Source organism: Ptychodera flava, chromosome 5 (assembly GCF_041260155.1).
Source record: "Ptychodera flava strain L36383 chromosome 5, AS_Pfla_20210202, whole genome shotgun sequence".
NCBI classification, from domain to species: Eukaryota; Metazoa; Hemichordata; class Enteropneusta; family Ptychoderidae; genus Ptychodera; species Ptychodera flava.
This window is the reverse complement of record NC_091932.1, coordinates 14,868,041-14,894,919: the sequence shown is the minus strand read 5'-3', so window position 1 is coordinate 14,894,919 and position 26,879 is coordinate 14,868,041. Positions and strand designations below refer to the sequence as shown.

Here is a 26,879-nt window from a genome sequence, read left to right as displayed (position 1 = left end):
TTTAATAGGAATTAGGGAAAAAGTAACATTTTCAATCCAAGAATAGTTACCATGGCAACTCAAAACTTTCAAAGAAGTCTGGTTTTTGTGTTCTCTGACCCGAACTCCCCCCGCTAGATAATTTTCATATCAATCAAAGTAATTTTTCTTTGGATATTAGAAAAAACTGAAATTTTCAACCTCTAAAATTGTTACCATGGAAACATGGGGCAGTGAAATCGATATCATATTTGGTCTTTTCGACCCAAAATATGCTTATAGTGAAATTTTCACGGAAATTTAACCTATTATTATTTGCGTTATTATTTCTGTAGGGTTGGAAGCAGTGGCCGACTGGTTTTGTGTGAGGCCTTTCAGCTAGGCGATGTTGCCGTGAGTGTGTGGGTGTTCGAATCCCGTTTGGGTTATAGTAAAAAATTTACATTATTAACAAAATACTGGGATTTATGTCCTCGTACATCGTACGCTACGGTATTGTCCTCGACGCTACGCGTCTCGGACAATACCGTAGCGTACGATGTACGAGGACATAAATCCCGGTATTTTGTTAATAACCTTATTATTATACACCTTTTTAGTCCAACTTTACTTTAAAAAGTCGAAATTTAGGCGTTTTTTGGATGCTTCTGCACTGAGCGATCGCGAGCAGACTTGAAACGCGTTCAGCGCGTCCGCTAAGCGCACACTGAACGAAATTTCAACCCGCGCTGCGCAGTGCGCGTGGTAGAAATTTTACGTCAGCAGCATCATTTCACTCAAATTCACCGGTTTTGGACTGACCATGATTTGCTTTGTAAAGTACTGAATGTTAAGAAGTATATATTGTTGTAAAAATGTAAAATATTCTCTTCTTTTTCCTCGCGTTGACGTAAAGGTGTTTTGAGGTAAAAGGTCAAATAGCGTCCAATAACACCTAAAGTTATGTTACTCCGCGTCAAAGTTATTGGACTCCGAGGCCTCTGATACCGAAACTTACTGTACGACGAAACTTTATAGGTTACAGACGTAGGTGTATAATAATATTTATTATTAATATATTGATTATTAGTGTCATTATTATTATTATAATATCATAGTGGTTGAAGAAGACAGACTTGTAGAGTGTCTTAGATAGTGCCATACAATTACGAAGTTGATTTTAGTTTTTATACTCTGGGAACATCTTCTTTGAGATTTGGAGAGGGTATTTTTTTTCTTGCCAAAAATCAATGCCATCCTAATATATTACCATCAGAATGTGAAGTACCTGTCAACCACCAAGGTGGGATATTCTAAATCTGCATTCAAAAATCTTTCATTATGTTCACATCTGTATACATAGAGTAAAAGGTAGATCATCTACATAGAATGTGAACAACAGTATTATGAATTATTTAGTATATTCAAGGTGAATTCTTGATCGCAAACATGTTTGAAGATTTCCAGTGCAAAATCTGATTGAACTAGTAAACTTATTTCTTCTGACGATGTGAATGACAATATTTGCAGTAGAAATGAGAGAAGAGATACAAATTAAATTTGTATAAGTGATGATTTACTCCCTCGGCGTTAAGGTAGGATACGCTTCTAAAGTGAAGGACAAACTTAAGCTCAAACTTTCCTCATTGAAAGTTTCAACCATATAAATACCAAATCAAGAATAATAATCTGGGGTCACAGTGCAAATTTTTGTATCAGGGAAACAAATCCCCCAAGATTTACTGATATTTGAAATTCAAAATTGCAGCGCCGCCACGCTCGTATTAACTCTATTGGGAAAATAAAAATTACGATTTTCAAACAACTTTAAGACGGTGAAATTTCTTACTTCAAGACCTTTAAAATGAGCTCCACCAATGGCGCAGATCAAAAAAGAATTGTAAAATTTTGGGAGTCTCGATATCTGTCCCCGAGGGGCATTCTGCCTTGAGTCTTTTCAGCACTGTGATAGATGTGGTCAATTTAGAATCTGAACAATTTAGGAATTTTAAGGGCGCAGTCGGGAAAGAACGGCCCAGAATTTGAAAAGAGATCCATGCATGATGCATACAAGAGGCGTGAATCTCGATCGCTATAATATAATAATTACGGCACGCAGTATTTTTAGACTCAGGATGCATAGACTATGATAATCCGCATGATATATAAGACAAGCAAAGGTATGTTTTATCAACGATAAGAGAACCTGAGTCAGCTGTTATTTAAAGCCCCACTAGCTGTATCTTTTAGCATTATTTTTATGATTTTACTTTCAAGCTAAAATAAGTTTGTGGAAATGTACTAATTTAGGTGTGTGTGTGTATGCACTTATTATTAACTAACCTCTGGGACTGTATATGCAATTTTGAACAAGATAAGATTAAACTGCGATTAAATGTTTGCCGAAACATTAAATCGTAGCCCCATGCTGGAAAGCAAAAACCATGGATACTGTGCATATCTGCACTGAAATCTTCACTCAGAGTAGTCCAATGTAATGTACAGGGGTGAATGTTTTCAACTGTGACATTGTATGTTGTTTCCTTTGTAATATTATCAATTTTTGAAAATTTTTGAATTTACTTGTCAAATGTTTCACAAAGGAATGGTTTCCTAATGTAGTAAAAGCCAATATCCCTTCAAACGGTAAAATTAAGAGAAACCCAGGAGAGAATAGGAAGATATTTTGAGGTCAACAAATGTCAAGAGTTACAGTTATTTTTGCTTTAAAACTGTGCCTCGAAAGTGAAAGACTTAAACATTTGCTCAATTTTTCCATAAGGAATCTTTCAACAATGCTCTTTCAAAATCAAGAATCAAAATCGGGGGTCACCGTGCAAATCTTGGTACTGTGAAACAAATATCCCAAGATTTACCGATATTTGAATGTCAAAACGGCCGCCATTTCTGTGTTAACTCCAAGGAGGAGAAATAAAATTCTCGATTTTCGAAAAACTAAGACGGGGAAAGTTTTTCTTTCTCCAATAGCCTCAACGGGAGCACCCACAATCAGTGGTAGATCAGAAAAGAATTGTAAAAGTTTAAGAGTCCAAATATCTGTCCCTGAGGGGCGATCTACCTTAAAGTGTACCGAAACTATTTATATTTCTAGCCGTATACATGAGCTCTAATCACTCCCTGACAACGACATCACACACCAGAGCCCTCCTCAGCTGAATTCATTCCGTTAAGGTAGAATACGCCACGGAGACAGTTATTCTGACCATCAAAGTTTTACTATTAGGCTACCACTTGCCGAGTCTGAGTTCGAACTTGGAGTAAACAGCTAGATTTCATCGGCTTATATTCGGACATTGTTGTGAAAATCGAATATTGGATTTTCCCCCTTGAGGTAACACAGGCAAGGCGGCCTTTTTTAATTTGCAAGTGTCGGTAAATATTTTGTCAATTGTTTCTCTGGTAACAAATTTTGCACGGTGATCGCTGATTTCGAAAAAGAATGATTGTTACTGTTGATTTTGAGAGGGAAAGAAGTTACTTTATAGCGTAAGCCCCAAAGAATAACGGCACGTCACGTCGTTTCATGCGTAAACGTAAGCGTTCAACTGGCCGAGCGATGCACGATCACTGCTGCATCGCTGTATTCCCTCTGCCCGTAAATGTCTTTCTCCGTTGCGCATTGAACAAATAATATTGCAAGCATTGACAGCGAGATTGCTGAATTAACCCACAGTAAATTCAAACACGTAAAACACTGTTTATGTGGTATTAAAATATTATATTCTGGGCAAAAACGCGCACCAAAATGACAGAGAGAATCCCCGAAGAAAATTAATTTAAAGTTATCTTATGTCAGTAGTTATTAAGCTGGAGCTAAACTCAATCCCGGCGATAATAAACTGAAACGTAAATACTTTATTTCAGTATTTCAGTTATCAAAATGTAGAGCCAACTTGTAAATTAGATTAAATGCTGTACAAATATGTTAGTATGGTCGTCAATAAAAGCGAATTTGACTGTCCTTTCTGGGCCTATCGAGTCGAAGACTCGGAGATTCCGGTTATCGTAAACCAGTAGCGACGTCTAGTTTCTTCATTAACCGAAGAAGTTCAAGTTTATCCGTTCTAACAATGCACTGACTCTGATGAACGAACATCCCTCGCGTGAGCGCAAGACTACACCAGCGTCAGCGGTCAACTCACTAGGAAAATCATGAATGCAGTCCGGTTATACAGTATATAGTAATCTGAAATCATTCCGCCTCCTTGCAAGCACACGACACATTCATGATGGAGAATAATAATTATCGTCTTCCAAAGCTGTACCCTATGAGATGTATATTTGTCCATCTGTCGTTTGTATAATTGCAGCTGTAACAGCACACCCTTCTAAACAGGCTCAGGTAACAGATATTGATATTGTCGATGGTAGTCTTGCAGTAGGATGACTGGTCCCTGCAGTCGGCCGCTGTAATGAAGTATGAGGTAAAACTGAGCACAAATAGACATTCAGGTATTTGTATTTTGTCTTGTGAACTTCGAGACGTTGAAGGAAATACAGCAAATCATGCACGACCGTCAAAGTTACAAGTTCAATACTGTGCTCGGCTACTTTAACTATCAAGCCTGCCTACAACAGCCTTAACGATTTCGCGTATAAACCACTGTATATAAAGGTTATTTCGATAAGTTACGATGAGTTAGGCCTGATGGGGTTAATTGAGAAAAGTGTTTACGCATTCCACTTTTATTTGCTGATAAACTTCTGACCTTGAAGATTATCTTGAATCAACAAATTCTCCATTTTGTTCAGATCTTTTGCAAGCCGTTTTTCATGACATTTCTTGCATACAAACTTCTAACGAACGTACGTTATTGTACGACGACAGCTATTTGATTTCTTTTACAACCTCAGAAAACTCATGGCGTAATGATATGGAGAATGGTGTTTGTATTGTCTTCTGGTGACACTCGTCGATGGAGGACAAATGGGGCAGATATGGAAGTTGGCCTGTGGTTCTGCAGGTGGTTGTCCGCGGCAGGTTTAGCAAGATCATTACATAGCCTTCAAGTTAGTGCCCTTAATAGAAAAATAGAGTTTATTCGTGTTGTGAAATATGGGAAAACCTTGTTCATAAAACTTTATGACTACAGACGTATATTATTTACATTTTCACATACCTACACATTTGAATATCACCATGTGCCAATGCTTTTCGTAATTGTAATGCTTTAGCCCTATTGCTCAAGCAGTAATGTTTCGAATTATATTTCAAAGTCGTCGACTAGTTACTTCAAACGTACAAGAGAATCAGCAACTGTGTCGTGATGATCATGATCTCGAATCGTGGGCGCTCAACAATTGCAGAGATTCTCCCAAGTCCTGTCTTTCGAGTACATTGCTTGTCTAAATCACGGTAATGTCAAATTCCCTGTAGAGCATCCTACGTGGTTGGTCGCTTGCACACTCATTCCTTTTTTTTGAAGGAGGATCCCAAACGAGAACTTTATGAATAATTGGCTTTTGCTCTATGGCACAGTCCAGCGACTTATTTGTGTTTATTTTCTAAGACATTCTCGGGAACTCGCAATGTAAGACACAATTGGAGACATATTGCTCCTTATTGATGTTGAGGACTGACATTGAGGATGGAGCAGGGACATCAGTCACATATTTTCCCCGTGTTTGCTGTCAATTCAAGGATATTGATTCGTACAGGAGTATGCTCTTAGCAGTTGCTGTAGTGTCAGGTGTCTTTAGAGAGCTTACTTGTAAGTTTTCTTCATCTTCAACCCGACTCTACAAGCTTTTTTATCAGGGAGAAAAGATGTCGAGAGTCAATAGCTTCTTGTTGAGGCTATGTATTGATGTTCTTGAGTACCAAACAGTTATGTGATGTTTTCTAAGTTTTACTTCATCTTTCTGCTGCGTTTGATACCGTGAATCACGGTATTCTATTAAATCGTCTGAGGGACCATCTTGGTATTTCAGGTAATGTCCTCACCTGGTTTCAATCTTATCTTTCCAATCGCACTGAATGTATTGTTGTTAATTCTACCAAATCATTGTACTATCTACTTGAAACTGGGGTACCCCAAGGATCAGTTCTTGGCCCCATACTTTTTAATGTATACTTATCTCCTTTAGGAGAATTGGTTTCTAGTCATGGATGTCTATATAGTTTTTATGCTGATGATTTATCCCTTTACATGTCTTTCAACATTGACAAGGCTGCAAGTGTAGCCAGTAGTCTTGAATTATGTATCTCAGAGGTTAGGTCCCGGATATCAGAAACTTTTCTCTGCTTAAATGATGAGAAAACTGAATTTGTAACCTTCTCTGCCATTACTGGTAATCAGCCTGAGAACGGGATCAGAGAAATTAGGGTTGGTAACACTTTGATTCCTGTTCACTTTCAGGCCAAAAGCCTGGGAGCCACTCTCGACTCTTAGCCTCACAATGAAGTCCCATATTGGTCAGATCTGCCGTTCAGCCATTTTCCATTTACGTCGCATTTCACTTATTCGGAAGTATCTTTCTAAATCTGCCACAGAGCAATTAATCCATGCATTTGTTACTCTCTTGAAACTCTCTTTTATTAGGATTTCCCAAGTACTTAATTAATCGTGTTCAAATTGCTGCCAGAATTGTCACTCGTTCTAAACCCACTTCATATATCACTCCTGTTCTTAAGCAATTACATTGGTTACCTGATTCTCAACGCATAATTTTTAAGATTTCAATAGTCACTTACAAATGTGTCCATTCCATTGCTCCAAACTGCTTATGTGACATGATTTCTTTAAATGTTTCGAATCGTAATTTGAGATCTGCTGATCAGTTTAAACTCTGCCAAAATACCTCACGTACTAAGAAATATGGGGATCGTGCTTTCAGTGTTGCCGTCCCCGTTGTTTGGAACGCTCTTTAGATAAACGTAAAGATGTAATTTTGATTTTACTCGACCTTTCTTCTGCTTTCGATACGATTGACCATGCCATTCTGTTACACAGGCTGCGTCATCGGTTTGGCATCACAGGTGTTGTTTTTGACTGGTTCAGTTCTTACATTACGGGGCGTACACAGTCTGTTTGCGTCAAGTCAATCCTGTCGAAGAACAGTCGTTGTTTTGTGGTGTTCCTCAGGGTTCTGTCCTTGGACCAATTCTCTTTAGTCTCTATGTGGCACCCCTGGAGGACATTATTAACAAATATGATTTAGATTACATGATGTATGCTGACGACACCCAATCCTATATTACATGCGACGGTAACCAGGTTCCCATTGCCACGATCGAGTCGTGTTTAGACGAGATTCGGGGATGGATGAGGGTCAATATGCTTGCACTCAATGACGGTAAGACAGAGGTTGTACATTTTTCCTCAAAATTTGGGATTGAGGAACTGTCCCTCGTAATTTTCGGATTGATGATGTCAGTGTATATCCATCTGAATCAGTTCGCAATCTAGGTGTTACAATGGACTCTGCCTGCACCATGTCAGACCATGTTACAAATATTTGTAGATCAGCATCACATGCGATTTGGAGGTTAGGAAAGATTCGTGATCTTCTCGACCAACGTACCACGGAGAAACTTGTTCATGCCTTTATTACATCACGTTTGGATTACTGCAACAGTCTTCTTTTTGGTCTTCCGAATTTTGAAATACGTAAACTCCAGGCTATTCAAATTCAGCCGCCCGGCTTGTTAGCAGAAAGAAGAAAAGGACCACATAACACCAGTACTACAAAATTTACATTGGCTTCCAGTCCAGAAACGAATTGATTTTAAAATTCTTTGTTTCACTTACAAAATTCTAACAGGCCAAGCCCCCGACTATCTAGAAGAAATGCTAACAGTACGTCATACTGGTCGTACACTTAGGTCCCAGTCTAGTGGTGCGATCATTTTGCATCAGCCTGTTTGCAACACGGCTTTTTATGGCAATAGAGCCTTTTCTGTATGTGCTCCCCATTTGTGGAATGCTTTACCATTTGAGATAAGGCTTGCTAATTCTTTTAACAATTTTAGAAGTCAGTTAAAAACTTATCTTTTTAGATCATTTTATTCCTAGACACTTTTTAAAATTTTACCTCTTTGCATTTTATTGGTGTTTTCTCGTAATTTTTATTTATAATTTACCTCAGCTCTTTTTTAGTGTTGTGTAAAGCGCATTGAGATTTTTATAATGTAATGCGCTCTATAAGAAATAAATATTATTATTATATTATTATTATCTTCCACTCGAGATCCGATGCTCCCCTACTCTCTTCTTTTAAATCAATCCTTAAGACGCACCTTTTGAAATTAGCGTTTAGTTAATAGTCGTTCCAGCGGCTTACTGACTACGCATGCGCATATTATAATATACTATGCGAGTAACCGGAAGTGTACCCCACTTTCATGGGCGCCGCCATGCTTTTTGAGTACTCGTAAATAAACAAATACGAAAAGTGCAAATTATCATTTCATGACATGCCATTTATAAAATATATGTCTTTATTAGCCAGTAAGTGTTATTATCCACTTTGTCGCTGATACAAAATATCGTTAATATCACGCATAAAAACTGGAAAGAGGGAGAAAACTGTCGTGCATATGAACGGGGGGGGGGCATACGCAAAGAATGCTGGGATTGAATTTAGAAAAGCGCCCCCTGTGTCAATAGCTAGACTCAAAAATTGCCAGTTTTCAAACGGAACGCTATAGTTTTCAGCTTGCAAGTGGAAGGTGGGCAGTGCGGTTACCATTGCAATGATAATGGTGGTATAATACGTCCCTTGTTTGATACAATAGGCTGTTATCATAGTAAAAATTGCCCATTTTTGTCCAACATTTTTACACATTACAGAAAATCTATACCTGCACTGCTGCAGGGTTTGACGTCCTGTACGTACGTGAACTGCTTTCATCAGAGGGAAACTGGGCATAGTTGTCATACAAATGTATAACAAGTAACATTTAATTCTATTTTATCATGAATCAATACAAATAACATTGCAAATCTTAACCCCTGGCGCGACACCAAGGGCTGAGCCCTATATAATATTATTTTTATGTCCGTTTTTGGTGATTTAAGGTTACCACATGAGTTGTTGTGCAATGTGTTGTTTTTGTTTAATTTTAAATTTTTATTACTTGTACATTTTTCTTTAGTTGTGAACTTTTCTCATTTTACTTGCATATTTTACATTTTTAAAATAGTAGTGTAATTTTATAGCGTCTTTGATCACTTTTTATCACAGTGGATATAGACACTTTATAAATAAATGATGATGATGATGATGATGATGATGATGATGATGATGATGATGATTATTATTAAATTGGTTGTAGCGGACAGGCTTGTAGAGTGTCTGAGAAAGTGCCATACAATTACAAAGTTGGTTTTAGTTTTTATACACTGGGAACATCTTCTTTGAGAATTGGAGAGGGTATTTTGATTTATATTTGCCAAAAATCAATTCCATCCTGCTATGTTACCATCAGAGTGTGAAGTACCTGTCAACAACTACGATGGGGTATTCTAAATCTGCATTCAAAGGTCTTTAATTGTGTTCACACCTGTATACATAAAGTAAAAGGTAGATCATCTACATAGAATGTGAACAACAGTGGACCCAAACTGAAGCCTTGCTGCACAATGAATTATTTATATTCAAGGTGAATTCTTGCTCGCAAACATGTTTGAAGATTTCAAGTGCGAAATCTGATGGACTGCTAAACTTATTTCTTCTGTCGATGTGAATGGGAATATTTGCAGTAGAAATTACATGAGTGAAGAGATACAAATTAAATTTGAAAACGAAAGCATTACTTTTCAGCAATAGATAGATAAAGAGCGACGTAAAGGGTAAGAGTAAGGTCATTGATAGTAAAACGAGGGACAATATCTGTGACAAATGCTAATACGTGTTAGATTTGCTGAAACTCGAGGAAAGTATGCAGAAGGGAATGCGTATTTCAAGTTAGTACCAGGACGGAATCCTGCTGTGTTTAGAAACTTCTCTGATATATATGTAAAATGCATCACATTCCACTGTAGTTTCCCTTTTTGTATTTGAGAATAATGCTATGGCAAGTTTTGATGATTAAAAGAGTGGAATGTGGCAATCTCTCCGGACAGTGTCAAAATAATCCTTGAGGTGAGTTTCATGGCAAATAGCAACAACATATTGATAAATTACTCCTTTATCCTTTTTTGCAGAAAATGAAGGTTTGATGGAATCGGACATTATTGTGTAAATCGAGTATTGGATTTTCTCCGTAGAGGTAACGTAGGAAAGGCGGCCCTTTAATTTCCAAGTGTCGGTAAATATTCGGTCATTCGTTTCTCTGGTAACAAATTTTGCACGGTGATCGCTGATTTCGAAAAGGAATTATTGTTATTATTGATTTCGAGAGGGAAAGAAGTTACTTTATAGCGGTAGCCCCAAAGAATAACAGCACGTCACGTCGCTTCATGCATAAACGTAAGCGTTGAACTGGCCGAGCGATGGCGCTGTGCCCTCTATGCACGATCACTGCTGCGTCACTGATATTCCCTGGACCCGTAAATGTGTTTCTCCGTTACGCATTGAACAAATAATATTGCAAGCGTTGACAGCGAGATTGCTTAACCCATAGTAAATTCAAATTGACGCAAAACACTGTTTATGTGGCATTAAAATATTATATTCTGGGCAAAAAAACCGCACCGAAATGACAGAGAGAAACCCCGAAGAAAATTAATTTAAAGTTATCTTATGTAAGTAGTTATTTAACATGGAGCTAAACTCAATCCCAGCGATAATAAACTGAAACGTAAACACTTTATTTCAATATTTCAGTTATCAAAATGTAGAGCCCACTTGTAAATTAGATTAAATGCTGTATAAAAATGTTAGTATGGTCGTCCATAAAAGTGAATTTGACTGTCCTTTTTGGACCTATCGAGTAGGAGACTCGGAGACTCCGGTTATCGTAAACCAGTAGCGACGTCTTATTTCTTCATTAACCGAAGTAGTTCAAGTTTACCCGTTCAAATAATGCACTGACCCTGATGAATAAACATCCCTCGCGCGCAAGACTACATCAGAGTCAGCGGTCAACTCGCGAGGAAACTCATGAATGCGAGTCCGGTTTTACATTACAGTAATCTGCAATCATTCCGCCTCCAAGCAAGCACACGACACATTCATGATGGAGAATAATAGTTTATAGTCTTCCAAAGCTGTAACCTATGAGATGTATATTTGTCCATCTGTCGTTTCTGTAACTGCAGCTGTAACAGCACACCCTTCTGAACAGGCTCAGGTAACAGATATTGATATTGTCGATGGTGGTCTTGCAGTAGGATGACTGGTCCCTGCAGTCGGCCGCTGTAATGAAGTATGAGGTAAAACTGAGCACAAGTAGACATTCAGGTATTTGCATTTCGTCTTGTGAACTTCGAGACGTTGAAGGAAATACAGCAAATCATGCAAGGCAGTAAATGTTACACGTTTAACACTGTGCTCGGCTACTTTAACTATCAAGCCGGCTACAACAGCCTTAACGCTTTCGCGTATAAACCACTGTATATAAGGACAATTTCGATAAGTTACTGTATAAGGTACTGGTTAATTAGACCTGGTGGGGTAATATGAGAAACATATTTACGCATTTCACTTTTATTTGCTGATCAACTTCTAACCTTGAAGATTCTCTTGATCCAACAAATTCTCCATCGTATTCTGATCTTTTTCAAGCCGTGTGTGTTTTGTTTTGTGTGTGTATGTGTGTGTTTGTTTGACAGTGATAGAAGCCGACACGATGATGCAACAATTCAAACGTTTTCATGAAGTTGAAATATGTTCGGTATTTTGACAACATACTTTCCGTTGATTGAAAGAAACGAGCAAACTGGTATACGTACCTTTGTTTTTTTGCTTGTTGTGAACTCTCGAACGCCGGTGAGACATTCCCTTCCTCGTTGGTATCACCGTGAGATTAAGCCGCCCCTTCTTGTTTCTCACGGCACATGTATACACGGCTGAATCATCCAGTCTAACGTTTCGCAGTTGCAGTTTGCCGTCCGGGCGTATCTCGGCTCCGCGCTGTCGGCCGATAAAGTCGGCGTGGTTTTTCTGCCATTTGAGCACACCGATAGCCTTATGTATTGGACATCTGATGAGTACAGTGGAGTCTTGGTGAACCGTCCTTGAACCCCCATCTGCGACTAGCCTAATTTTGTCTTCGCCATCTTTCGCCCTGTCGTCAGTTTTGTCAGCTTCTTTCTCCGAGCTTGGTTCACTCTTATCTGTAGCATTTTTATGATCAGAGTAAATTTTTACGGAGAAAGAACAGAGAAGATTTATTTTCATTTCAGCATCTCATACTTTTAGTCGTGATTCGACCGTTTTTCTAGTACGTTGAAGATATTGCACAGAGAAACTGCAATATTCATGAAAAGAGCTGCAATTCAAGTAATTAAATGTTAATAGTCACTCGCACTTTAATTGCGTGAAGTCTATCATTACGCTTTCAAGAAATTGAAAACGTTAAATACTCTTGTGTCGATGCTGTGACAACAGTGATGATGATGAAGATGACGACGACGATGATGAAGATGATGATGATGATGATGATGATGATGATGATGATGATGATGATGATGATGATGATGATTGTGTTGATGACATTATAATGATGATGATGATGATTGGTGCGTTGTTGCTGTTGTTTATGATGTAGTTTGTTGCTATTTTGAAATGCTCCCTCGTCTTTTAAAGTGTTAACAGTAGAATGTTATTTAGCTGTTGGGCTTTTTTACGAGATCAAGAAGAATATTTTCATTTAGCTCTCACAGAAAACATGACGACAGAGACAATAAAGGCAGGAAACAGTTCGCAAACAGATTTTCTATGTTATATGATCAGCGTCTGAAAATAAATATGTTATTTATCATTTCAAGAGGCACCAACATCGGTTAACATTCTGAAAGCTTAAAGGATATACACCTTGGTAACGTATGCAAATAGCCACTTCTACCCTAGTCTCGCATGCCAGACCTCGAACCTGCATGCGACGCGAGCGGCGAAGCCGCGAGCAGCGAGTAACCGCAGGTTACGAGGTCTGGCAAGAACCAACTACTCAGGAATGTGATGACGTCAAAAGTGGGCTGTCTTTCCTATGCTAATAAGTATAACTTTGGACCACTGCGTACAGACGGCTGACTCGCAGCGTGCCATAAACGCATTTTCACTGTACTTGTCCACCACGTTTCACATATCTGCGCAGAAAAAACACTCAAGCAAAAATCTACGGCGAGAATTTATTTGTAAGGCCATTTACCACCAGCTCATCGGCAGTTGAATGGGGCCAAAATCTGAGCTTCGTTTGAACGCAGAAAAATGAAAAAGCAAACTCCATAGAGGATGTCGACGATCAACAAAATGCATTCGCAAGCATTGAAGCAAGGCCGGAGCAATCTTGTCGGCAAATTCACGGAAACGTCGTCTCCTTCCAGATAATCTGTCATGGCTACCTCCTGCTTCGGTTTCAGGCTGTCCATCACCACTTTCTTCAACGGCATAGATCATTTTGCAGATTGTTTTCATCATGGTTACTGGGGATAGCGTAACCGTGATTTCATGAAGTGAAGGCCGTACTGTTTGAGGTCAACGTAAGGCAGTTTACTTCGAATGAAACATTTCTGGATGAATGACACAATCATTCAGTCAAATTCAAAAGGCTATTTTTAGACGCTCCACCTACATTCATGAATAAACAACAGATGTACTCTTTCATCCAGCCGATTTTCGAAGCATTCTATTGGACAGTATATATAGCACGTCGGTTCTAGCCAGACCTCGTAACCTGCGGTTACTCGCTGCTCGCGGCTTCGCCGCTCGCGCCGCACGCAGGTTTCGAGGTCTGGCATGCGAGAAGCTACTTCTACCCGTATGCTCACTTCGTAACATTTTCCACCCAAGGGACCGTCTCAGATTGTCGCATAATTTCAAAAAAGCGAAATTTATTCGTTTACGGGAGAGGGGGTTTGACCTCCATTCAATTAGTGAACTTCACTTGCGCACTTTTATTCTTTGATTACAAGTTCTCTTTACATTGTGTGTACAAATTAAGAAAAACTTCACACTCGTACGAACAAATTTTTTGTAACCATTTCTAACTCGTTCGTGTCATACTGACGGCGGTTAGTACTCAAATTTGATCGATTACTTGACGATGTAATGTGGTCAGGGGAAAAATATTCTTCAGTAGCTATAGCAAAATGCTACATTGTACTCTCCGGCAGGCATCAACATTTCGCACTTTTGAACTTTCGTTAAGGGTGGGTGATGTAAACGAAGGAATTTCGTTTCATGAACTTATGCGATAAGTTGAGACGGTCCCTAAGATATAGCACAAACAGCAGGTGCCGCCAACCAGGTGTACGTGTTTTTCAGCGAGCGGCCAATTTAAAAACTTATCAGCGGGCAGGGAGACAAAAATCGATATTTTCTGTGGGCGGGCAAGAAATTCCCTTTTTTTCAGTGGGCGGGGAGAAAATTTTGGCAGTGGGTACCGGAAAATACGTAGTGGGAGGGGAATGTCGTGGTTGATAAAACTTGAGAGGAGATTAAGCGACCAATTTAGAAGGGAGCAATGTTCCAAGGTTGAAATGATAAGTAGAACTCTACTGCTCGCACGGTTTTGCCTTGCTCTCAGTTGCCACACAACTTCACAAATACGCACGTCTGCAGTCTGATCCAAATCTGCCATAGATAGGTATGTGTCTGATATTCTAAGGTTAAAAAATAAATTGTGCTGTTCCGATAACATTGTTTTCAAAGATAGGGTAGGTAGGTCGGCAGGGATTTTTTTCCAAAATATTTTTATTTTTAAATATGCATATTTCAGGGGTTCAGGGTGATTGAACACTGGCCACAACATTTCCAGAAAAATGTATCATACATATAAAAGGTAAAAAAAACATAAAAGACATCCTCGTTCAAGCAAAAGTCAAATGCCAAGTGACAAATGTATGATTTTACGGATAGATGAATTTTAAATAGTCTGAAATAAGTTTGATAGCTGAATAATGGCTCTGTGATTGGTTGTAGGGTTGATGAAAGTCTGCAATAATGTACAGAGAGTCAGCCTATGGGTGAGATAAACCTCGAAAGGTGCTTGTTTTGAATTGAAATGTATGTTTCCATCCTCCACATCGCAGCCACGGTAAGCATTGTTATGTATTTCATTTCTCTCATAATTGTTTTGGTCAGCTAAGTCCATTTGTCCGAGTCATTTACAGTGAATTTCAAATAGCTTGGAATTACAATGTGCTAGGGTGATCAGAAAAACGTTTCTGGCGATAGAAAGTAAACTCCAACTGCATTCATTGCAAACGTTCCCTTTTGATAGATTTTGCAACAATTTAACCAAATACGACGTCCACTGTTGTCACTCACAAAACACGTTGGGTGTAGGGAACACCAATCGTTGTACGATCCGTACAAACTTTACAGCGAAAAAATCCTATCATTAGCGTTCTGTGCAATTTCATCGACGGGAACTGTGATAAAGGCAAAATAAAAATGTTCAAACAGTCAGTGTAAGGGTGAGTTTTTCAATTGAAGCGCAGCAACACTGACGATTTTGACTGTGGCACAGTGAACGTCGTATTGGGTTAAATTGTTGCAAACTTTGTGGAAGTAAAACGTTTGTAATGAATACAGGTGGCGTTATTTTCTATCGCCAGAAACGTTTTTCTTATCACCCAAGCACGTTGTAATTCCAAGCTATTTTGAAATTCACTGTAATTTTGGGGAAATGTTTTGTATTGATTTAGTCAAAGAGTCTTTCAATAAGCCAATCCTCATATTAATTTGAAATTTGGTAGGTTAGTTCCCAGGGGTCACATAAAGAAAATTTGTTCAAATGATGGTAAAATTTGCACACTTGTACTTTCTTGGCAATTTGTCTCATTCTTTGGTCAAATAATCTTCTCAGAAACAGCATTTACAATTGTCTTGAAATTTGGTATACAAATTCCTTGTTATGTAATTGGTTTTAGTCAAATAGTGATCACCTTTCATCATGGCTTATTCACATTGACAAAATAAGAATACATGTTTATCACAGCAGAGCCACTCCCATCTTTATTTATTTCTGGCTTTCAAGATGGAGTGTACTATGTGAAGCTAGAATACATCTTACAGACCTACTTTTCAAAACAAACTCTCTAATTTCATCAAGTCTTGGCTCTATTCAGTCGGTTTTTGAAGCATTTATAAAACTGAAAATAAACAAGAGTGTTTATTGAGAAAGATTTTTTTCCGTGTGTTAACAGTATGACAGAGAATTTACAATATTGGTAAATTTGAAAAAATGTGGTTCTCTCATGAAATACTTTTTTATTTTTTTTATTGACATGGTCAGGTGAAAGTGTCCATGGGTAACTTTCGAAAACAGAGTGACCTCCCATTCAAACTCGCCCCCCGCAACAAAGGTGAAACAAAAGGTGAAATATAAATTATACATTCAGTCATTCTGTGTTTTAATGAAATTGTTGGCATATCAGTTGTAAGATGGGAATTTCAAAAGTTAAATTTTAACGCTTGAAGTTTGCGTACAGTATTTTGAATAAGCTGTGAATGTATTTCACACTTGCTATGCATAACCAGATCTCAAGAACTATTGTATGTAAACGGATGTCAATAATGAATATCAAAGAGAGAACAGCAGTACATTAAAAACTTTGATGGGTGTTTAGCCAGCCATTCAATTAGATCTGCAGGGAAGCCATAGAGAGCTACAGAGTGAATACTACTGTGCATATGGCTATACCCTTTGTATGCCAAGGCCTCTTCCAAATTTAAGCCAATCATCTTAAAACTCTGCATTTGTCGACTACACTTATCCGGTTCCATAGAATAATGATGCTGAAGAGTCTATTTCGACTTTGTTGTAGGTTGCCCTTGCTTCACATCGTACCAAATAGGGCGCTCTTCCATCACTTGCTTCTTAAAAAGGTGAGTCAGCGCCCCGATTCAATAGGCGCATAGCCATGGCTATAAATCAAAAACGAGTAAATTATTTACATCACTTTACTCGAGAAGACTGTCGTGTATGTAGGATGGTCTGAACACGATGGCCCATAGTAACTTGGCCAGCCTGCAACTGTTGCATATGCCCGATAAAAGCCAAGCTTTTAATACTGGCTGAATACGAATATGTCACAGAACAAACGCAACCTGGGTGATAGATAAATGGTTGCGTAAACGAAATGTACCTGTGGGAATATTTACCTCTAGTGGGCAATAGAAAATTTCAGAAGTGGGGAAAGGGGAGTTGGGAGCTTAAATTGCTGTGGGGAGTGGGAGAGGGCAGACCATCATAAGTGGAGGGCAGTGGGCATCATAATTTCAGTTTGAGGGCAAGTTTCCGCGTATGCCAGTGGGAGGGCAGTTACGAACAGCTCAACTTTCCCGTTCAAAATTTAGGTCACGGTCGAAAATACCTAAAAATCAGTACATCTACCTTCGAAACATGTTTTGTGATGGTTTTGTGAAATTGATGAAATTTACCAGTTGGCGGCACTTGAAACAGGGCGATTCAAAACAAGCGACAGAAAGCGTAGAGAAACGTAACAGCCTTTTCACTTACGTCTGTCATCGTCTTTCGTTGTACGTTCCTCTGAGACTGTCAGATGAAAGTCTTCGCTTGCGGACCCGACCACACAGGTGTATGTTCCTGTAGAAGTTTTCGTGTTCACTTTGTGTATTTTCAGCGTTCCGTCTTTCTTCTTAATCTGCATACCGCCCTCACCGTCGACAATACTCATGTTGTCCTTCTTCCATCTGATGTCGTGCTTCCCTTTATTTGTCACCGGACACTCGATGAAGACGGTTACACTTCGGTGCACGATGGCACTGCCTCCGATGACGAAGTTGAACTTTTTGCTGTGCTCGGTCTGAGTGTAACGTGACATCTTCCCGTTTATGACAGGTCCCGAAACCTTCGGTGGTTCTGTTTCATTGCGATAAGCAAAAAAAACCGAGTCATAGGGTAGTTGATCTGTGACGTTTTCTCAAAACAAACATAACGATTTACGATCACATTTGCGAAAGTTCTGCCTTTTCAGAGATGCCCTGTCGATGCGCTAGGGGGTTTCTGTAGATAGAATTACTTAAAATATGGAATAAAAAGTTACGACGAGGCGTACCGAGGCTGGCTAGAATGTAAGCCCCTATTCCCTAAATATTTATTCCCATAAACCCTTTTCATAACATATTTTGTGATTGTTTTGTGTAATTGATGAAATTTACCAGTTGGCGGCACCTGAAACAGGACGATTCAAAACAAGCGACAGAAAGCGTAGAGAAACGTAACAGCCTTTTCACTTACGTCTGTCATCGTCTTTCGTTGTACGTTCCTCTGAGACTGTCAGATGAAAGTCTTCGCTTGCGGATCCGACCACACAGGTGTATGTTCCCGTAAAAGTTTTCGTGTTCACTTTAGTAATGCGTATTTTCAGCGTTCCGCCTTTCTTCTTAATCTGCATACCGCCCTCACCGTCGACAATACTCATGTTGTCCTTCTTCCATCTGATGTCGTGCTTCCCTTTATTTGTCACCGGACACTCGATGAAGACGGTTACACGTCGGTGCACGGTGGCACTGCCTCCGATGACGAAATTCAACTTTTTGCTGTGCTCGGTCTGAGTGTAATGTGACATCTTCCCGTTTATGACAGGTCCCGAAACCTTCGGTGGTTCTGTTTCATTGCGATAAGCAAAAAATAACGAGTCATAGGGTAGTTGATCTATGACGTTTTCTCAAAACAAACATAACGATTTACGATCACATTTGCGAAAGTTCTGCCCTTTCAGAGATGCCCTGTCGATGCGCTAGGCGGTTTCTGTAGATAGAATAATCACTTAAAATATGGAGTAAAAAGTTACGACGAGGCGTACCGAGGCTGGCTAGAATGTATGCCCCTATTCCCCATATATTTATTCCCATAGACCCTTTTCATAAGTCTAGCATATATATATATATATATATATATAATATATATATATATATATATATATATATATATATATATATATATATATATATATATATATACACACACACACAAACTAGTGCCAGGAACAATTTCATGCTTTCTATGGCAAAGTGAAATAGTCAATAATTGCGCTTAACGACATGTACTGTGCCAGGCAAAACAGACTGTAAATGGCGTTGCTTTCCCGTAGTCTCTTTATCAACAGAACCAAAATACCATTAGGTATTTCATTTGTAAGACTGAACAAATTCAGCAATATTGTGGTGCACGGCACTGCTACTTTACACAGTGAGATTGCCTCTATGGTGCTGTATCTTCAGTTCAGCTGAGATATGCGACCCTTCACTGAAAGTACCTGTTATGAAGACTTTATTCTATTCAAACGGCTAACAGTAATAACGTCGCGGAACAAACCAAGGGGCAAAGAATCCGTAATATCACAAATCATTGATTGTGCTGAAGGTAGAATGCGCATCGGGGGAACATGTTTGGACTTTCAAATTTGTATAATTCTTTTGTTGTCTACTGCCCGTGTGAGCTCATTTTAAAGATACTGGGGTAAGAAACATTTCCACCGTTTTCATTTTTTGGGGGAAATAGAGAATTTAATTTTTTCCCTTAACAAAGCGATGGCGGCCATTTTAAATTTTTTAATATCGGTAAATGTCAGGTAATTTGTTTCTCTGGTACCAAACTTTGCACGGCGGACCCCTGATTTTTATATTCTTTTTTCGACAAGCGAATGATTGAAGTCTTTATTGAGGGAAATTTGAGCAAAAGTTTGATTTGAAGTATTTCACTTTCAAGGCGCATGCTACCTTAAAACAGAAGAGGGGCGTAACAGATGTATAAGTTAGCGTAAGTAGAGACCAGGATAGAAGGTCCCGCAACCTTTAAACTCTTCAAATGAACACGCCCTTTTAAATATCCACCTAGACTGCAGAGGATACCGATGGCCATATTTGTATTACATAACTTACGGCCCTAGTATCGACGTCTTTGTTACTTTTCCTGTAATAATTAATCTTTGAATAATTTTGATCCCACAGGCTGACACAACAATGTTCTGAAACAAATGCTGGACTTTATGTCATGTGAAAGTAACGGGCAAATTAAAATTCTACCTACAATTTCAACATCTGTCCATTGATTAGAACTACTGTGTTTTGATTACGTAATAGATACAAAAAGGAGCTGAGTTTATTGCCGTGTTGGTAAAGTGAATACAGACTTCACAAGGCCATGCATGTAATATCTGACTTTGTAGGGAGCTGTGTATTTGCGGAACATTCTGGGGTATCACATCAAATATTAATATTACTGGCTCATTAGACTTGAAATTTAGCCTGTACAGTACCTTTTATGGGTGTAATACAAAGTAGACGTGCCCCTCAAGGAGTACGACAACAACTTAGACAGACTGTTTTGTTTGAAAACAAAATCATGAAGAACTACGTACTGTGGAAATACTTGGATATAGGGACTTTCGCCATCGGTTGTAAATAAACAAAAAGGGACAAAGTCGGCCATTTTTCATGAATTTTGTTTGATACGAGATACTACTTATATTGTTTGACATGTTGAAAGATACTGAATGAATGGGTGACCATGCATATATTTGACCCCGGTTTTAAACCAATTAAATGAAACCATCGCGAAAATGAATTAATGGTCATGGCCATATTCATTTTTGCGATGGTTTCATGTATCGTGTCTAAAACCGGGGTCGAATATATACATGGTCAACCATTCATTCAGTATCTTTCAACATGTCAAACAATATGAGTAGTATCTCGTATCAAACAAAATTCATGAAAAATGGCCGACTTTTTCTTTTAAAGGGAAAATACCTTGTTGTGACGTATTTGATAGGTAGTATCAAATACAAGAAACGTTTATAATTTATTTCAGTGTGTCAAACCTTCTAATAATCGTCGGAGCAGCAAGTAACTTTTTGGAAGTAGATCACAATAAGCACGTCTTTCCCCTCCAGCAATGCAAATCGCAATTGTCCGGTGTTGACGCGTGTCCCCGATAATTTGACTGCATTGAGCATTCGTAATGGTTTGTTTGCGTTTAGTGGCAAAGCTACGAATCCGATCGATGACAGACAAATAATATTTATTTACAAAATAGTCTGGTGGATGGTACAAAAATGCTCGAGGCAAGTCAAGGGAAGGAATGAAAGCGTGAACAGATATTGCTCCCCCAGAAGAGCAACGCAGTGGCATGCCATTGGGCCAAACCTGTGATAGAAAACCGAAATTCTATTACATGTCCATGCACATAATAGGCATGCTCGATAACTTTAATTTGTTTCCTTAATATTTCCCCTAACCCTCCCCGTTATTAACACTGTTCCGTCCCTAATCAAACTCTTGTGATAACCAAGCTTGTGGCTATGATTTCGTTGTCCTATTCGTTACACAGTCTAGCTATCCGTTTCAAGTTTACACGACTGCACATATAGTTTAGAAAGCCTTAGAGCGTGCATGGAGACCACCTACCGAATCCATGAGTCAGTGTCTGTCTGTTTAGTTGTAAATTATCTAGTCTATCTGTTAGTCACCTGTGCTATCTCTCACTGTTTGCACTGTCACATGCATTTTGTCTTGACGGCTGCCATCACGTCCGCTGCCCTTTTATTATTTATCGATCTAGCGGTGGTTGAGCCAAAGCATGCACACACATCCCACCAACCTACACGCCCCTCCGTCTATAACCATTCATTCCTCATTCTGTGCGTGTCAATGCCATCTTTCCTCTATCCGGCCGAGAACGCGTTCTCCTTTCTTTTCCCTTAAAGATTATTCTTAATTACGAAATGCACCCGTTATGACAGTTAACTAAATAACCCACCTGCAGTCGACGGTGGCAAACCAGTCTGTGAGCATTGCGGTGAGACACAATTTGGCGCCCCCGGCGGACACGGAAGACACAGCTCTGGCAGTTGTTTGCACCTTGCACACTTCAACAGCACTTTCTCCGCCATTCGTCTCTCCGTTGGGGGAAACCTGTACACTTGATTTTCCTTTAGCCCCTCAACCTATGGAATTAGAAAGGGGTAAAAAGTACTTTCTATTTATTTCCACTCTTATAATGAAAGTTTGCTTTACAACCCTGCATTGTTAACTTGATGTAACAGCCAATACAAACAGCCATTCCTGTGAAGTACCGGCTTCGCTGATTGATCAGTTTAGTTAAGTATACATGAACAGCCGCTGCCTTTTCACAAGAATGCTAAACCGCTGCGGTAAGACGGAATCTGACCTTTGGTAATAGCATTATTCCGCCGAATTTAGCTTCTGGGATTCCCCGCATTGCAAATTATCACGCCTGTTTTGTCGCTTTGAATGGAACATGATATGGCGTTCGTCTCATAATCATACGGAAGAAATCACGCAGAAAGGGAGAGTTTACGCTGGTAGCTACCGCACGTCCGTGGAGAATTCAACCAATTTTGGAGTCTCCATGAGCTCGAAATTTGATTAAATTGTCCCTGTTACCTGTCTGAAGCATCCGACGCCCCCTTCCCAAGCAGCCCACGGGGAATGCTCTTTGCGCTGTTTTCTTTTCAGCGCGTGAAATTCACTAACCAAAGTGAAAGGAGACTTTCATTGTTCGACAAATTCAATATCCAAACTGAAAAAGTTCTAGCGCAGGTAGGTCGCATGCAGAGTAACTGAAAAGAGTGTATCTCCCGCCGTTTTGACGGTAAACGAGGACCTACGTCCACTTGCTGTGAATGAGACAAGGGGTAATTTTGAAGCTTTTGTGAAATCAGTTTGTCGGGTCAGACTTTCTCGAGGGAGTGTGGAAAGGTCGGGCTATTTTCAAATAGGTAATTAGCTATTGTTGATTTGCTAATGGGAATCTACCGATTCACCGACTCGGCATACTTCGGATAACTTCTTAAAATTGTCACCGTTGTCATGGTGAAGGCCAACATGAGCTTCTCAATGGTCGTATTACGCTCTCTTTAATCCGTGCTCAATTGGAAAAAAAACACCATCAACTAATCGCATCACGACCGTGGACTCGCTCGGCATTTACGGAACAATTGACCGAATTTAGGGCAGGAAACTGTTAGAAAGAATGCCGAACCGACTACAATTCCATTCATTATTTTATTTCGCAATGAAAACGACAGAGCTCTCATCTCTGACAGATTGCAGTACGTTTCCTTTGTATCTCTGTACCTGCGTACCTGCGTCTCTCCGTCTCTGTCTCTCTCTGTTTTCCTGGCTCTTTACTTTTGTTATTTATGCGAAAAATCGCATTATCATGACATGCTCAAGAATCGTGGATATTGTTGTGCTGAATGCACACTTCCCACATGTAATTGTGTTTGTCTGTTAATTGACTGTTGCGGCCTATAATCATTCTAAGATCTAAAATGACATGATCAGTTAACCAGCACCAGCACCACCCCGACAATCAGCATCACCATTATCACCACCACCACCAAATGAATTATTCTAATACTCATGCTGATGATGACAACTACGACGACGATGATTATGACGATCGTGATCATCATCACCATCATAATCTCCACCACCACCACCACCACCATCATCATCATCATCGTCGTCGTCGTCGTCGTCGTCAACCCCACCACAACCATCACCATCTTTATCATCATCACCATCATAATTATCATCGTAATCATCATCATCATCATCATCATCATTGTCATCACACCACCACCAAACATCATCATCATCATCATCATCATCATCGTCACCACCACCACCACCATCACCAACCATCATCATCATCATCATCATCATCATCATTGTCATCACCACCACCACCACCAATCATCATCATCATCACCAAGAGTCATCATCATCATCATCATCATCATTGTCATCACCACCACCAACCATCATCATCATCATAATCATCATCATCATCATCGTCATCATCATCATCATCATCATCATCATCATCATCATCATCATCATCATCATCATCATCTACTTTCGTTTCCCAAAGTTTAAATTTGGCAGTTCATTTAATTCCAGTCTGTGTATAAAAGTGGTAACATAATCTTGTCACTGTGTACACTTTATAACATGGCCAACACGCTTATATAGCAATCACTACAAGATAGACGTACTAAAACGTACGTACCATGTTACAGCCGCAAAAGATACGGACGACTTGCCATAACAATTACATGAAATGTAATAACTTTTGGATTTCTTTCATTCATTCACTGAATAACAATAATCTGCATATGTCAAACTGTTGCGAAGAAAATTCCATATTACGCAACTGAGATAGAAACGAGCTGTCTTTGTTTAAGGACCCTTTATCGGAAAGTCCGTTGCACCTTCGTCTTTTCTCAGTGTAATCTCCAATCAATGAGTCCGATTAAAGGGACCTATGCCTATAAGAATGACTCAATGTTTTTATAACATAAAGGAAGTTTAATGTTGATCGACAATCGTTTGTTTCAGGGTAGTAATGTTTTGAGAGTTACACTTTAGTGGTATACTAAACCTTTCATTTGTACAGGTGTTGCGTGGAATGAGCTCTTGTGACTTCAACATTCGAAAATGCTTGTCTAGGTAAAAAATCATTCACCCGGGAACACGTTCTCTCTGTTTGTCTCTTTGTCTCTGGGTCTCTCAAGGAGAGAGAGAGAGAGAGAGAGAGAGAGAGAGAGAGAGAGAGAGAGAGAGAGAGAGAGAGTACATAAACGAAATAGATTGCACACAAGGAAAAAGCATGCCTCTTTTTTATAATGTCTATTGTTTTAGTACGCAGGGGTGGTGCACCCGATCAGTCATGGATATCTTGGAAACTAATATACATTGTGTGCGCAACATCTGAACTGTCAATGACAGGTTTTACAGTGTGTTGATGAAACCCACGTAGGATGCACCTGTCGACTGTTTGTTCAACGTTTCAACGCGCAGTGTAACCTGATACCAATGGGCTCTACCGTTGAGTCGTTTGACACACATTGATGATGCATGGCACTTTCACCCTGGCATATTTCTACACAGGCCAAACATAACGTCAATTTGAGGTTGGCAGTTAACTTATGTCATACTATTTGAGTTTTCACCTTGGGGATCGGAGAAGGCCACGCTGTTCATGTCAGCTGGCTGTTAGGGTGAGATTCCTTCCTTTGACTTTGTCGAGAGGGGATAGAGAAAGACAAACCATTGGCAAATGCTTTTCAGAATACGTACACGTTTGAAATCCTGAACTTTGACTCTTTACCAGCGAGCCACGCTCCCTGCCGTAAAAAAATATCTGCCTCTCGATCGCCCCGTCCAATTAACAGTGTGACATTTACAGATTTAGAAATCTCATTCGGTTACCCGCTTGTAAAGATTAGCGCCGCTGCTAGAAGTGAGCGATAGGTATGAATCAAACGCATTAAAAATGAAAATGTGAAATATGAGTTTGTTTACAAGATCATAGCCTGGGCGTACTTACCGCTGTGAGAAGCTGAAGAGCTATAAATACTAGTGCTGCAGTGGGTGAGGTAGCAGCCATTGCTGTGCGTTGGCGACCTACTATTGACAGTATTGACGAGATATATAGTGCACCGTGTAGCGATGACGGCAAGACCGCTGGCTTTGAAAATCTAACCCCGTCCTTATCTTCCAGTGCAGACTCTGCCCTTTGCACTCAAGAACACGCACGCATAGCGCTTGAAACAAACGTATTTTTTTCCGCAATGGTACCGAAAAAAAGCATATTAAGTCCAAACGGGAACTACATGAATGAAACTGACATGCGCACCATAAAATTTGAGTGTTACACGCCGCTCAGATTTGAACTTCTCCAGCCTACTTAGGGGGTCGAACGAAACAGGACATCAAAAACACACGTGTACTTGAAGCAAGGAGTCAAGTTTGTCGTCACGTGATTTTCGAATTAGTGTCGTTTTGTATTTGCATGGAACACTTTGTTTTCTCGCTAGTTTATCACCACCATTGTGCAGATTGGAATTTTCTGCGGCTCCCCTTTAAACCCCAATTGTTTCACCACACTGTCATTCTGCCCTCACATTCATTGACGCACACATCCATTTTTTTTTAAAGACCGCCATAAATTCACGGTACATACATAGTTCAGCTGTCGAGGAGTAACTTGGATATCTGGGGATGTCTTTAAAAGTAATTGTAAATATACACGACTCCTTCACTTCAAGCATGTTCTAAGAAAATCACCGTTCAGTTTATTGTCAGCATTAAGTCCAGAAAATCTGTGACGGTTCCATTCCGTTTTGTTTGAGAAAAATGAAATTTTTCAGATATATTCCCGACTTCGAAAAATTCAGAATGATTGAGAAATAAACTACGTCGAGAATAGAGTCGTCACCTTCTTCAGAATGCGTGTTTTTTTTTTTCATTCCAAATATGAAATGGCGAGGTAAGCGACGCTGTTGAGCGGTTATAGCAGTAGGCTACGGTGTTCTCATTTAGGCAGTAGTCTGTGTATTACGACATGTATTTAGTGTTCAGAAGCTAAGCTTAAAGTTATTTTATTCGACGAGGATGATGTTCCCCACTTCTCACTGAGACACAATCAAGCTGTGAGGAGTAAAGTGCCGTGCTCAAGGGGCATAGCTCTCTATTGTATGATATCCGAGGGACTTGGAGGCTGTTGTAATACATCCAGTTCGTAATGTCTCTTTGCGCATGTGGACGTTCCTCCACGTCCAAGACAATGCGGAATCGAAACAACAACAAAATCACAATGTATTCGGGATGTCCGTTACTCTAGTTTCACGCTCTAAGGCAACCGTCAGAGATAATTATGTTTAGAGAAACGAAAAGGAAACGTGAGTAAGCGTTTTACGAAAATGCATAAAAAGAATATTTATAGTACTAGGCCTAAGTAATTATATCTGTTCATCAGACAGGATGAATGAAACAGATATACTTACTTT

The 26,879-nt window shown here is 39.5% G+C and overlaps 1 protein-coding gene across 1 annotated transcript; it reads right to left on the bottom strand.

Annotated features, from left to right (window-relative positions):
* Nucleotides 1–10,712: 10,712 nt before the first annotated feature.
* On the bottom strand, nucleotides 10,713–25,944 carry LOC139133107 (fibroblast growth factor receptor-like 1). Its single transcript, XM_070699528.1, has 6 exons — nucleotides 25,418–25,944; nucleotides 21,818–22,004; nucleotides 18,293–18,661; nucleotides 17,552–17,914; nucleotides 11,817–12,200; nucleotides 10,713–11,280 (listed from the first exon to the last, which is right to left on the bottom strand). The coding sequence occupies exons 1-6, from the start codon at nucleotides 25,475–25,477 to the stop codon at nucleotides 11,117–11,119; spliced, it is 1,527 nt and encodes a 508-aa protein (XP_070555629.1). The 5' UTR covers nucleotides 25,478–25,944; the 3' UTR covers nucleotides 10,713–11,116.
* Nucleotides 25,945–26,879: the final 935 nt, after the last annotated feature.

Excerpts from the sequence above, each read along its gene's own strand:
- LOC139133107 (XM_070699528.1), bottom strand. The coding sequence starts at position 25,477 with ATGGCTGCTACCTCACCCACTGCAGCACTAGTATTTATAGCTCTTCAG. Across the intron at positions 17,915-18,292 it reads AACGAAAGACGATGACAGAC|AACCACCGAAGGTTTCGGGA; the intron begins GTAAGTGAAAAG and ends GCAATGAAACAG. Across the intron at positions 11,281-11,816 it reads CAACAAGCAAAAAAACAAAG|CGGCCGACTGCAGGGACCAG; the intron begins GTACGTATACCA and ends ACTTCATTACAG.